Raw genomic sequence first — 15,643 nt, forward strand, 5'->3', positions numbered from 1 at the left:
TGCTGCTCTTCCTCCAAGTGTCATCTCTGATCAGGGTGGTCAATTATCTTGAGCTAAATTATGTAATCTTGGGCAGCCCATTTCCTAAATTTAGGACTCCATGGCGACGATCTCGTTCATGAAATCATAAGATACAATTTGTACGAAATAATACGTGTTGTTGCCGTTCATTAAATCTCTAATGTAGTTATTTCTCTAGGCATTTATGGCAAATATGATATTTCTGATTACTGACTGATTTTCTTGGCTAATATGAGTATTAAACACTTGGTTTAATTCTTTCTCTTCTCTTGGTGGATTGCCTGAAGTTGCGTGTACCGCTCTCGTTTTCTTCTGATGTTATAAATCAATCTTCTGGAATTTTAGAATTTTCTTCACGTTATTTTCGCTCTATATCAGCAAATGGATTACAGATTGATGTTGGTCTTCTCCTAGATGAGCTTTCTTTTATAGCGATGATTTAATGTGATATTTTATCCTTCCTGCTTACCTGCGTGTCTCTCTCAGAGAAAGCGATTCAGAAGTCATTTTATTCCCTTCCTTTGTTATTTCAACAATCCAACTCACGTTTTGTGGTCTTTTACACGGCCATTACGATTCTATGCCTTCTGCTTTGATGTTAATCAGGACTTCAGTGACGTATACTTATTTATTCCGTTTGATGCCACCGCCGGCCATTGTATTTATTTCGGTCTCCTTAATATTTCCATTTTAATAGTAGCCTAATGGTACAGTATTCTCTCAGTTCGTATGTCACAGCATTGCCCAAGACTTCAATAATCGAATTACGAGATCACCGGTGTATGTGAACAGTGAGTGAGCCGACTGATGCAATTACTTGCATAAAAAGATGTCGAATCAGAAAACCACATGGCTACTCTGCACCTTGGGCAGCCAATACAAAATATGACTATTTAAAAAATCCTCTACTGATAGAGACATTATGAAAGATCACCAAGCAAGTTGGCCTTGCGGTTAGGGTCGCGTAGCTATGAGGTTGCATTCGGGACATGGTGGGTCTGAATCCTACCGTCGGCAGCCATTAAGATGGTTTTCCGGGGTTTTATTATTACACCAGGCAAATGCTGGTGTTGTACCTTAAGGTCACGGCCGCTTCTTTACCACTCCAAGCCCATTGTCACCATAAGCCCCGTCTGTGTTGGTGCGAGGTAAAACAACTAATTTCATTTACCGGGCGCATTGACTGTGCGATTAGGAGCTTGCATCCGGGAGATAGTGGGTTCGAATCCCACTGTCGGCAGCCTTAAAGATGGTTTTCAGTGGCTTCCCATTTTCACAGAAGGCAAATGCTGGGACTGTGCCTTAATTAAGGCCACGTCCGCTTCTGTCCAACTCCTAGGCCTTTCCTATCCCATAGTCGCCGTACGACCTATCTGTGTCGGTGCAACATAAAGCCAATAGCAAAAAAAATATTTATATTTAGTATGTAGGCTACTTATTGCGAACATTGGTATTTTTATATCTAATTCTGTATATATGATTGAGTTGTGACCTTCAGCGAACTGAGGGAAAACCATACATTAAGTATATAAAATTTGCGTTATGTCAGTCATTCTTCTTCTTCCTATTATTATTAACTACGTAAGTTTTGTTCTGTAATATAACGAGCATGTTTAGTACCGCATAAGTGCCCTTTTTCCTGCATTTCATTTTTATTTGTTTTGTATTGTGTACTTAATGTGAATACAATGAAACTTCTATGTTCTTTGAAATCATTTTAAGAAAAGACTAGGCAAGCAATTGATATGGAATCTCCCACCTGGGCAACAGCCCTAAATGCAGATTACTGATTGTGCATACAGATATTTTTTCATCCAATTCTATATACTTATTTAATGACTAGCTGATGTACTTGTGCTTCGCTACAGAATTCTACATTGTATACAGAACTGTAGGTCAGGTAGAGTACACGTTGCGAGCAAGACTGTATTAAATTGCATAGCCCTTAATGTTACCCTGGAAACGCGACAGCGAAATCACCAAACGTCTTTTCTCATATCCCTTTCCGACCTGAGATTTTTTTTTTATATAATTTTAAAATTTTACTAATGTCCCCAAGGATATTTTTGGATGTAGTTTTCGGGAAAAATACTTTAAATTTATTGATCACCATTTTCTCAAAAAAGCACTAGCACGATCGTGCGGGTTAGGGTTTAATACAGTAGAAGTCCGTTATAGCAAGAATTCGTAATTGCGAAAAATTTACTCGCTATAACAGATTGTCGGTATATCCGATTTTTGTAAAAGTCGAGGAAAACCCCATAAACATTAAATTCAGTATGAGACGGCAATCAGTTTGTTCAAAATTTGAGTTTTCACAGATAATATCCAAACTGCGGCTTACTTGTTTGTTGTTTTTTGAAATCCGATAATACGTGAAAGTGTGGGTTTAATTTCATTCTGAAAAATAAATATCACATTATTTCTCCGAATCCAAGATGACTCCCACTTTTTCCTTCAAAAAAAAATTAATCAGGCTTAGAAAGTGCTTTGTAAATTTATATGATTATCTTTTCTTATACAGTACGCATTTTTAGACTGTAGACGCCAAACATTGGCTTTAGTTATGCCGTATTTTTGCGGCTGTACAATTATGCAATATATCATAAATGAAAATATTCGAAAACTTCATAAAATACTTTAAATAAATTAAATAAAAATAGTTAATCGAAATGTCCATAGTATGGACGCCAGAGTTCACCAGAATGGATCCCTCGAATTTAGATAGAGCATGATAAACTTTATATCCCAGGGCGTGTACATAATGCTGCGTACTGGTACATCTGCTGCAGGCCTTACCTAACCTCCTGAAAACGACTAAATAGGTAGGAACTGCACCTAGGTTCATCAATAACTCCACTGATTCTAAAATAGCGAACTATATTCTTAACAAAATCCGTGCATGAGCACCTCAAAAGACTCCATATTTACAACAACAATAATAATGAAAACAGTGGAAAAACGAAAGCGAGAACTAAGCTACCATTTGTAGATAGTCCGATGAACAATGTACATACATGTAGATAAATACCCTTCCACTGTCTCTGTATCAATACTACTTGCCAATTCTCATAATCGGCAGTTATCACATCACACAGATACTGTACCTTGTAATACTGTGTTCACATATTTTAACACTTGTAAAGATATATAGTACATTTGAGCAACACACGCCTGTCGATCCTCAACATAAATTATAGAAAGTCTGAGATAGCTTTCACCAACATATAATGCCAGACCTCTACAAGTACTACAATACTTAATGCGCAAGCACTCCACAATCTGTTAATCAGCCACTTTCCACGAACATAACAAGACTACGCTCCACGAAAGTTTGAAGTCCAGTCCTTTGCAACCGTGTCACTACAGTACCGTGTATCAGCACCACTTCCTTCCCGTACAGTGAGTCAGTTGTCTTTCCTTCTTGTACAGTGTGTCAGTACTCCTCCTTGTCCGTACCGAATGTCAGTTGTGGTTCCTTCATACAGTGATGTCGAAATTTTTATAAACATCCGCTTCTCCCTTCCTCTCAGATGATACGTCTGGACTGGTCCTTGCCAGCCAATCATGAGTGATGCTCTCGTCAAGACCATGCCCTGAACTCATACTTGGTCCCAAGAAATAAACGCTGGGGTATATCACATGACTCATAGAACTTTCCTAGTACAATAACATCAACAAACACATCTTATCAGACACTGGGATGCCCGCATGAGGCATCCAAATTACCTGAGTCCAAGATAGCAATGTTTTCCCACTCCTGCAAAACAAATTACTCATACCTACATATGTGCATATCTCCCAGCTTACAAATATAAATAACAAAATATACAAATGAAATACAGAAAATAATAATAATAATAATAATAATAATAATAAATCGAATACTGACAATAATATCTGTAACTTCTACATACAATTCGAGGGTGTGATATATGAACTATCACAAGTTTATTGCGCTGCGGTATGGCAATTCCGCCCATGCATTTTTGTGCACATACCTCACAATTTCATCTTCAACTTCTTTAAAGCGTCCTTGTTGCGGGCCACAGAATGCATTTTTTGTGCAGTACGCATTTTTAAGCTATCTTTGTCTTCACGGTAATGCCGAATATGGGCTTTAATTAGGCCCATGCCGTATTTTCTTGCGGCTGCACAATTATACATTTCCGAGTGTTTAATAGCCATTAACTTAAAATTGGCATTGTAACATCGACGAGAACCCATTGAAAATTTTCCGGCAATACCTGTTCCATGTATCTTTACAACACGACGATCCATCACGAAAATATTCCTGCCGTCTTTAACTAAGCGTCAGGTACAGCAGACACGTTATAACTCTGCTGCTGATAGCCGTGGCCTTTCTAAGAATTCAAAGGCTCGCATGTTTTGATGCCATTCTGCAGATTTGAGAAACTTTTTTTTTTTGTAGAGGATAATAGAATGTCATTCTATCTTCACTATTTTCCGAGATCCAGTGACGTTACACATAGGCACTGTACGACGGGTCGCCGTGGCTAGCGATGTAGGCCTATGATAAAGAGGCAGTCTTTTACTGCCAACGAGTTTTGTGTCATGTGTGTGCAGGGTGGAGGGGGGTGGGTGGTGAAAAACAGCATAGTTACTGCGGTAGTTGCCCAGTGGTGTTCATTACTATCACGCCGGGAATGCAAAACGACCAATGATTTATCACACAAGATTCTGAGAAAAAAACTTTTTGGATTGGAGGAAATACGGTATCACTCCAGAGGCTTCTGTGTCAAACATTTCGGTTTTCTTTTTCAAACGGCATCACCTAACCTTACCGTATATGTGTCATTGAAACCTATTTGAAATGCATGTAGAGAAATAACCTCCTCGCTAAAATTTGACACGGGAATAGCTCTTCGAAATTTAATTATACGCGAGAAAATATAAACTATCCTTTGAAATCAGTGCCATAACTTGAGGTTATCACTTTCTTACTTAATTTCAGTATACGGTATACCATTAAAATTAAGAGATCGTTTACTTCAGACTATTTTTAACGAGTTAACAACTGTTATCGGCCACGTTATTTACGCATTTATTACGAAAACGTGTTATCCTTTTTCATTTCAAATTTTCTTTGAGAACAGCAGTCGATGGGTATTACTAATCGACTCCAACATTGCCTTCGAATGTTGACGAGAGAGCTCGCAAATGCACATAGCGCAAAAACTATACTGTACCGAAGATGATCGATCGCATTTTGTGGCAAACGTTTCAGTTTTGTTATTCAAATACCGTTATATATCCTAACATACCTGTACTATATGTACGATGAAAACATACTTCAAGCGGAAGTAGAGAAATTATAATCTTCTCGCTATAAATTAACACGATAGCCTTTCCGTAATTTAAAGGACGCGAGAAAATATAAACGAACCTCGTAATCAACGACATACTCCGCCATATCTAGATGTGTAGGCCTATCTCATTCTTCCTTAATTGCGGTATTTAGCATTAAAATTATGCGATCGTTTATTCAGCGTTTATCTTTAACGAGTTAACAACAGCTATTGGACACAATATTTACGCATTTATTACGAAAACATGTTCTCCTCTTTCATTTTCCTCACGGAAGAGCACTCGACGGGTATTATTAATCGACTCCGACATTGCCCTCGAATGTCTACGAGAGAGCTCGCTGCTGGGCATAGCGAGGAAATGATACACTACCGAAGATAATCAATCGCATGCAGTATAGTGACTGGGTACATAAATATCAGCAACGGATAAATCGAGCTTACATAATCGCTCGTAATAACGGATAAGTCAGTGATAGGGTTCTCGCTGTAACCGAAGGATAATACAGTTTAACATAGGAATTTTGAAGGGACGGACACAAGTTATCGTTATAACGGGGTTCTCGTTATATGTCGTACTCGCTATAGCGGACTTCTACTGTACACCTGAATCCGACTCGCATGTTTAACAATTTAACACTGTTCACTTTCAAGTAAAATTAATGTTATATATTACGCAGGTACAATCGCATGCATTAATGTCTAAACAATAAATCAGTCAATAACACATTATGATTTAAATTAATTTTTTTTTAAAAACACACATTTTAAAAAATCAAAATCAAGCACAATATACTAGTTCACATATTGAAGTATGAAACTTTTTTTGTACAAGCAAAAGCATACTCAAACTTGACCTACTTTACATGATGAAGGCTGAAACACTGGTTCTCCTTAGACAAACAAAGGAACTGGTCACACTTGACACACGTTTTTTTAAAGACTTTTACATGTTTTCAGCAGGCAACATCTTGGTGAAGCAATGTCACTAACTAATGGCCAGTGGTCATACCCATCATAACGCTTGTCAGCCACTGCTTTTGGTGACAGAGTGTATATCTTCGTTGTCTTCTTAGGAGGCAAAACTACTACTTCCTCACCCTCCTACACCTCTTTCTATCTGCAATTGAAATTAATGCCTCTGCAATGGCAATCCTAAATTGCAATAGATCATAGATCTTACTCTTTGCCATTTTGTTGGCTCTGCAATCTTCCCTGCAAACTAGCCAACTGTTTACAATGCTCACGTCCAGGTGGTGTAAAATTAAGTTCAAAGTCCACTTTCTAGTCTTGAACCATGTGCGATAGGCTTCCATTAGCTGATCACACAAGTCGACTCCTCCCATGTATTGATTATAGTTTTTCACTATTGCAGGACAGTCAACTTCAATATATTTGTTATCTCTTTTGCTCCAACATTTCACCTTGATTACAGGTTCAATCCCTGAGCATGTTGAAGCCGTTACCACCTGCTAGTTGTCCCTCCATTCAACTACAACAATTGCATCATCTGATCAAACATACCTCTTTCTGTCTTTTTCTACTTTCATTTAACATGTCCAATTCTATTCACTATGATCGTAGCAGTACCCTCAAGACCTTTCTCTTGCAGCTTTTCCAGGGGAGGCACAGCAGTAAAATATACATCGAAGTAAATGAAACTACCCTGAGGTAAGGAACAAACAAGTCTCATGACAACTGCAGGCCCTAAACCTAGGTTCTTTTTCTCAGGAAGTGGAGTACTAGCACCTTGGTAAATCTCTAAATCTAAAACAATACCAGAAGCTGCAGTCAGTACAAAAATTTTAAACCCTACTGGCCTTGGCTTATTTTTCACATACTGTCTCATTTTACAGCGTCCAGTGAAAAGGATCATCTGCTCATCAATGGAGTAATAACCAAAGTTCCTTGGCAAATTTTCACAGGCATCTCTCACTGCATTAATAATAGGCTGCACCTTCCAAAGGCTATTACTACTTGCCTCTTCTGGTGGTGTAACTGTATCAACAAAATGAAGATTTGTGCGTAAAGCAAGAAAACTATCTCTAGGCATGCACTCTGAAATCAGTTTCAGGGATATACCCTGTTTCCAATACATTGGCAACTGTGGATAGGGAATGCACCCCATTAATAAATTCACCCCAATAAACTTCTTCAGTTCCATGGAATCAGTTTCTAAAGATTTACCAGTTTTTGCTACAGAATACATGTTGGTGTACTGTGATTCTAATTCTAATAAATCATCCGTGAAGTATCCCTTAAATACGGCAGTGGTGTTCTTACAGGTGGTGGGTTCTAGGATGAGAGAAATAATTAAAATTAAATTCTGCATGTACAGAAAAATGCCACAGCAAAAAGCAGGAGAGAATATAAAGCAGAGCATCTGAAATAGTGTACAGCTGTTTACAGATCTATTAATACAAAGGGCACTAGAAAACTTTTGCAATGTGAGTGAACGCTTTTGACTTTTTCAAAATAATTTCCACCACACTCAATACACTTCTCCATACGTTGAAACCAGTCACTGAACCAACTCCACCACTTTTCTTCTGTTACATTTTCACACTCTTGATCCCATGCTGCCAGAAGCTTCTCGTTGGATGTAAAACGCCGCCCTTTCAGCTTCATCTTCACTTCTGGGAAAAGTGCGAAGTCACGTGGGGCAAGATCAGGACTGTATGGAGGGTGCTCAATCACAGTCAACACTGATATGGCAAGTAAATCCATTGTTACGTTAGCACGATGTGCTGGAGCATTGTCGTGGTGCAAGAGCCAAGTGTTGAGCCGTGACCTTGGACGTAGCTGCTTGAGAGCCTGGATGACCTGAGGCAGCCAAGTCTCACTGTACCACTTCCCAGTAACTGTCCTTTGTGTTTCTAGCACAACCCAAGTCAGGATGCCCCGTTTAGTGAAGAATACTGCAATCATCCTTTTCTTCACTAACCTTGACTTCTGCACAGTCAGAGGAGTACCGTCATCTTCAAACAGCCACACTTTGTTCTTGGATTTTGTTGGGACATCGTAATAATAAAGCCAAGTTTCATCACCTGTAACGACTCTATTGCTGTCACTCGAAGTCCGATTTTCGAACTGTTTTAGCATTTTTCGGCACCATTTCACTCAATGTGCCCTTTGTTCATCTGAAGGTGAATGGGGCACTCAAAGGGAACAAACCTTTCTAACATGGAGATGGTCGTGTAGAATTGAATGAATAGCTGTTGCAGGGATGTGGAGGGTCTCTACCTGCCAATATGTCAACCACCTCTCTTGCTGCAACGCTTTCCTCACAGCTTCAAGGTTTTCCTCAGTCACTGATTCAGACGGTCGCCCAGAATGAGGATCGTCTTCAACCCCAAAATTTCCCCACTGCAACTCTTTGTTCCAGCGGAAAATTGTTGTCTGATGTGGACAGTCTCCCCAGCACAGGAGTCATTTATTCCAGGCACTGGGCAGCAAGTAATCCACGTGCAAAACTGTAGCAGATAATTACGCGATATTCACCTTTAGACCACACTGACATCGTAACTTGCATTCAATCCCACGGCTTGGTAACAGCTGGCGTGAAGGTCGCGCCTTGCGTTCTTCTAGACCGGTTTTCACCCCTCTTTTCATCCCGCACCATAACAGGGGTGTCCATCTAACTGTTTTTGCGTATTACAAAACTTTCCTACTGCCCTTTGTAATGAACACCAGAACCACATACCTGAGTGGCTTCATAGTCTTTTGGTCCAGGACGGGGCTTTTCAATAAATGTCTTTTCTTTGAATAACAACCTGCATGCCTGTGGTTGTACAGGTGTAGTTGACACACTTTATGTTGGTAGTCCACCCTCGTGTTCTCGTACATCGTTTTCATGAACATCATCTAACGTGTCATCATTGAGTACTGAATTGGAGAGTGAGGTTATGGTCACTAATTCGTCTTCATCTTCACTGGACAGCTCACCAATGTCAGATTCATCCAGTAGTTGAAGTAATTTATCCTAAGTAAACTCTACAGACATACAATAAGTCATTAACACACAACTAGTATTTAATATTAAAAATACTATATTTGACGTAATAATATTAACAGTTGTATTGACAATAGAAGTTGCCATAACCTCAAATTAAATCTAACTAGCACAATCGTGCTACTATAAATTCGAGAGTGTATTGTGAGATCTGTTAATATACCGTAATTGAATTTCAATTATGCAGTCATAAACCTAGCTTATTTATACAAGAGACTAAATAAAAAACTCATGGTATATTATTAAAATACATATAAAATAATTTACTTACTCTCCGAGCACATGGCTACTCTCCTTGGTAAAAGTTTCACTGCTTCTCCTGCCATCCAGTGGCCAAGAAGAGTATAAAAACAGTTGAAGAATGAACAGCAGAACTCGCACGATTACTGCAGTCCGTACTGTAGTGGAAAAAAAGAGCGGGTTACGATGGGAAAATTAAAATTGAACCCGCATGATCATGTGGGCTCGGGTGGAAAGGGATAAGAAGACTGCGTTAGGGAATTTTCGTTGTAATGGTAGGCCCGCTTGCCTACTATCAGTCACAATCAGGTTGGGGAATTGCATTATGATGGCAGACACTCACTCTCTACCTGCCTTTTTACATTCTCAGAAAGACAGTCTTAGTGCTTTTCCCAACTGAAATAAACATAGGTCATTACAATGACCTCAGAAGGACTGGCGGTAGTAAAAGCAATGATTTCACAGGAAATACTCGATCAAATGAAAAAAGCCACTGCCTAAGCTAATTAGAGCAACAGGCAGTGCCAATGCACCTAGAGAGACTGTCTCACTACCATGTATGCACTAGCCATGCGTCTTGGTAGGTGTGCTAGGTACCAACTGATTAGCCCAACCTAGCACACGGAGGCAAAACACTGGCAACCAGGAATGAGTTAGGTGGAAAATTTATAATGTCCAATAATGGACCATTTATATTGGTATTATAAATTTACTCATTTGAGACAAATATGTCAGATTCCCTATGGGAATCAACATCTATATCATCCAAGCTGGAATGACCAGGCCGCAGATAGCCGTGATCCGTGAACACACTTAGCCCCTTTTTGGGGGGAGGGGAGGGGTCAAATAATGGAGAGTCCCAGGGCAAAAGCTATGCCCTTTTACTAATCTGGAGTACTCGACGAGCCGGAAAAAATCAATTCACTACACTGGCGGCGGAAAAATCTATCTGACTTGGAGACAATTTTTTCCTCCAAGCCAGAGGAGAAACCTCTTCACTGCTAATTTTGAATAAAATGAATATAGAACTTAATAAAAGTGAAGAGGAAGAAGCTCTTTTTAAGAAAAGGCTCTTTTCTGGGTTGTATTTTGAGTTATTTAGTGAATTGTGGTGCTATAATTTGGAATATGCCTAAATTGTAATTCTAGACCAGGTCATACTACTACTGAGTGAGCCTCTACCTTAAGTGTGTACACTAGGGTTGGGCAGACCGGAACATTCCCTTGTTCCGCAACATTAGGAACTCGAGGCAGAGTGTTTCGGTACAGAGTGCCGAGACACGGGACACAGGACTGTAACTGCGTCCTAGAGAGAACTTCGAGAGGAAACAGGACATGCTCCGCTTCAGCTGGATGTGCCTGAACCGAACGTGCTGTGCCAAGGCCGCACTAGATTAGTTGGCCTTGGCTGTGTGCCGCCCTGTGTTGGAGTGTCAACATTTTTTCATCCAGTTATATCTTTAATTACAAAGCGATGACCCGTATTTTTCTTGGGCTTAAACGTTTCCTTAAAGTGAAAATTAATTTTTAACATCAATCCCCGAGGAAGTGTTAAGGGAAATTTCCGAGATATTGAAGAAAGTAAATGGAAGTTGAGAGGCAAGGAATTCGAAGTGCAGAGAGCATAAGGCGGGGCACACATTGGGACGCAGGCGAAGCAGCTAAAGCAGTGCAGCGCAGAGCAGATTTTTGTATCCCACACAAATCATTGCACCATCGCAAGTTGACAGACAGGGCAAGACAGAGCAGAGCAGGCCGGTTCTGTACGTACTTCCGCCTACCACGCGATGTCTTCGAAACACAGTTTCCTGCGCACGTGTCACGCAGTTAGTTAAGAAATGGAGGAGAAAATTACCACAGCCATTAAGTCTCACCATGTTTTGTAGGTACTATGTGAATCATGTGGACTGCAATGCAGTATGTAAGTATGTATGTATGTATGTTTGCGAGAAAATGGCTGAACAGAATTTAATGAAAATAGGTATGTAAATTCGGGGAATAAGGCACTACAGTCTAGGCTATAAATCATTTTATTCACGCTGTGTAACAAGGTAGCTTAGAGAAAGGCCTAAAATGTAATCCACCGAGCAAGTGGCCGTGCGGTTAGGGTCGCGCATCTGTGAGCTTGCATTCGGGAGATAGTGGGTTCGAATTCCAATGTCGGCAGGCCTGAAGATGGTTTTCCGTGGTTTCCTATTTTCACACTAGGCAAATGCTGGGGCTGTACCTTAATTAAGGCCACGCCCGCTACCTTCCCAATCCTCCACCCTTCTTCCGTCGCCGAAAACCTTCGATATGTTAATGCGACGTTAAACAAACAGCAAACAAAAGAATGTAATCCTCATATATCTAAGAAACAATCCATGACTCAAGTTCTTGCAACATATAGAATTTAAGACAAAGATCTAATGCTGATTATGGAGAGCATCATCGCCGACTCCGTCGCCGTCATCCATCACCACATTTATGTGAAGAGATAAATACGGAAAATAATTTATCATGTCTTGTCAAATATAAATGTAAACGCGTTCACAGCAGATTGTCAATGTTGATTGATTTTAGTATCTTGTGTCTTGTGACAACTAGATGAAAATCTAGCAGTACATTTGTAAATACATATTTTTCCCTCTCTCCCACTGTGATCCTATTAATGAACTTACCATCAAGTTTGTCATGCGGTTAGGATCGCCTTCTATGAGCTTGCATTCGGGAGATAGGGGGTTTGAACCCCACTGTCGGCAACCGTGAAGATAGTTTTCTGTGGTTTCCCATTTTCACACCAGGCTAATGCTGGAGGGGGGGGGCTGTATCTTAATTAAGGCCTCAGTCGCTTCCTTCCCATTCCTAGCCCTTTCCTATTCCATCGTTGTCATAAGACCTATCTGTGTCGGTGCGACGTAAAAAATATAAAAAATAATCATGAATTAAATTCTTTGCTTAGTCCATATGAACGCCAAACATTGGTAACATAGAAATATTGTTCAGTGTTTTAAACTGGCGAAGGTGGTGGTTTTTATTGCGATTGTCTTAAGCTGAATAACCGCGTTGCCATCAGCACAAGGGAAATTGTGAAGATGACTAACAAAATGAGAAAAATCGCGAATGCTTGAAGAAAAAGATAAAAGAGCCTCTCTATACTGGATGCCCCAGTATCACAGAGTCTAAAGAAAACATGTTATTTCTGAAAACCGACGAGACCCTGCGTGGCAATGTGCGCTCACGTCCACTTCGCGATTTCGTAAGCTTCGCGCTGTTCTGCTCTGCTCTTCCCTGCTCTGCGGCCAACTGCCTCTCAATGTGCGCCCGGCCTAACAGCAGGAAAGTACAACAATGTATTCATCCAGTTATATTTTTAATTCCAAAGCGACGACCCCATATTTTTCTTGGGCTTAAAAGTTTCCTTAAAGTCCAAATTAATGTTTAACATCAATCCCCGAGAAGGTGTTGAGGGAAATTTTCGAGATATTACTTACTCACTAATTACTCACAATACAGGCCAATACATTCAACTGGTGAAAATATTCTTGAATTGGTTACTTTTAAACACCTGCACTGCCATTGTAACCGTGTTATGTGTATTTAATATTGACCGGAAAAATCTTAACCTAATAGCCACATTTAACGTGATTATTGGGCGCGAATTTCAGTGTTCCGACTGTTCGTTCACGTTCCCTGCAGCTTTATGCTGGACCATGGCCATAACTACACACAGGCACACACCACACAGCACGTTCCGTACAGGCAAACTCCCAGTTCCCACTGGCGCGGAGCATTGTTGCCTCTCGAAGTTCTCTCTACACTGCGATGTTACAGTTCCGCGTCCCGTGCGCCCGCTGCACAGTTCAGGTAGTAGGCGAAGGGCAGTGCATAGTGGCGCTTCTGATGGGACAGTGAGTCAGTGTCTCCGGCTCGCTTGAGAATGTTTCGGAACAATTGACACTTTGTGTTCTGGAACAGCGGAACATAACTGTGCACCGGCACCTTGTGCCGAAACAGGGACATAGTGCCCAACCCTAGTGTACACTGCTCATTCAAAACAGCGCATCAGAGTAGGGATCGAATAGCTAGAATACTGTGATGACCCAGTGAGTTGCATACCTGCAGTACGGAATCAGAAAATGTATGATCCAGAGGAATGACATGCTGAAGAAGAAAGCTTTCTAACTCCCCAGCTATTTCGCGCCAATATTCAGTCAGGCTGTTATACTCGGTACGCAGCAGTAATCCCATCTATCGGAGTTGAGTGGCATCACAAGAGACAAAGAACGTCACCACAAACAATGGTCAATGTAATGTTATTGTTTATCGATGTTATCCGCTTTCAATATTGTAGCCCTTCACATTTACTTTTCTTCCGACTCTGAAATACCAGTCTATGACATAGATGTTGATTCCCACAGGGAATCTGAAATATTTGTCCTGAATGAGTAAATTTATAATACCAATATAAATGGTCCGTTATTGGACATTATAAATTTTCCAGCTAACTCATTCTTGGTTGCCAGCGTTTCGCCCTCGTGTGCTAGGGTGGGCTCATCAGTTGGTACCTAGCACACCTACCAATACGCCGGCTAGTGTATACCGTGGAGGCCACTGCGTAGGCTAACTGGAGCCACCGGCAGTGCCAATGCACTAAGAGACTGTCTCATTATTGCTAGGTACCAACTGATGAGCCCACCCTAGCACACGAGGGCGAAACGCTGGCAACCAAGAATGAGTTAGCTGGAAAATTTATAATGTCCAATAACAGACCATTTATATTGGTGTACCAGTCTATAGTCAGTACGGTAAAATTCAATAAAAAATAAATAGTCGGAAATTTTATTTTCTGTAACTATTGTTATGCAGTACTTTTTAATAGGACCAATAACATAGGTAATTTAAAAATTAAATTTTAGGCGCCTTCCCCAACTACAATTTCATAATAAAATTGAAATAATAAATAAGGTAGTTCAACCTATTCAATACAAATAAATACGAAATGTAGTGTTACATTCCTATTTAATTATAAGCGGAAGCGGTACCGGTTTCAACCCCAATCCGGGTCATCAGCCGAATAAAACGCAAAAAACAATGCATAGGTAAGAAAGAAATTAAAGATCAAGTCCCCACAAAACAGTTGAAGAGGCAAAATAAAACAACGGGGATATGCACTGTAAAATTCAGAAGAAGTAGAAGGTAAGTCACTTACAAGAAGCAAGGCGCAATCTTCTGAACAGCAGCATAGCACATGCAAAGTTCAGCATTGTCTCAATGTTTACGAGAAGCGGAGAACAGTTAAATACAATTTCATACACGGGGAAGAATATTGTTTATAACTTACACTGTTGTTTGTTACTGCCCGACTCTATATAGCGACTTTCATTAAATTCTGTTAACCCATTTTCTCATGGCTCGGTGTTGGTATGGACTTGGCAACAAATATACAAATTCATGAATATCTGTGTTATCAAAGCTGGTACTGTAAAAATGCATGACATAAATGATTCGAAATTTAATTCTATTTAACTTTAGTTAAGTAGTATTTTTCGATAGGACCACTAATAATATAAATATTTGAGAATTCAATTTTAGGCCTTCCCCTAAACTACCATTTCACTCAGCATGAGTAAAATGATTTATAGCCTAGGTTGTAGCGGCTCATCCCCCGACTTCACATACCGATTTTCATTAAATTCTCTTCAGCCTTTTTCTCGTGATGAGAGTACGTACAAACAGAAATTACGGAAAAGTAAAAAGTGCATTTCCTTGTTACTATGGACATAACCGATACACAAATGCCATTCTTTTCAAATTCCGAGCAATGTACAGACAAAACTCTTATATATACAGAAGTTGTCACTGTGGGGGAAAGGCTTTGTAATATCAAAATTTGATGCGAAGAGGTGGCTGCCAGGAGAAACCTGAATCTAAAAGCTATGTGACGCATAGGAAAACAGTTCATAGAATGAAGACCAGATGACAGCAGCAAGCTTAGAATATAGTTGCTGCTGTCATATCAGTAGACACTACACAGATGTAATAGTAACGGTGAATCTAATGT

General features: G+C 40.0%; 1 protein-coding gene across 4 annotated transcripts in view; it reads right to left on the reverse strand.

Annotated features, from left to right (window-relative positions):
* Positions 1–15,643, reverse strand: part of LOC136864916 (aurora kinase C) — a 261,391-nt gene that overhangs the window by 202,433 nt on the left and 43,315 nt on the right. Inside the window, exon 2 of one of the 4 annotated variants that reach the window (XM_067142349.2) lies at positions 9,632–9,758. The exons of the other annotated variants lie outside the window; for them this stretch is intronic. Coding sequence (XP_066998450.2) covers positions 9,632–9,758 — 127 coding nt within the window. The remainder of the gene's footprint in view (positions 1–9,631; positions 9,759–15,643) is intronic. 4 annotated transcript variants of the gene reach the window in all.

The sequence above is a fragment of the Anabrus simplex genome, chromosome 1 (genome assembly GCF_040414725.1).
Source record: "Anabrus simplex isolate iqAnaSimp1 chromosome 1, ASM4041472v1, whole genome shotgun sequence".
Taxonomy (NCBI): Eukaryota; Metazoa; Arthropoda; class Insecta; order Orthoptera; family Tettigoniidae; genus Anabrus; species Anabrus simplex.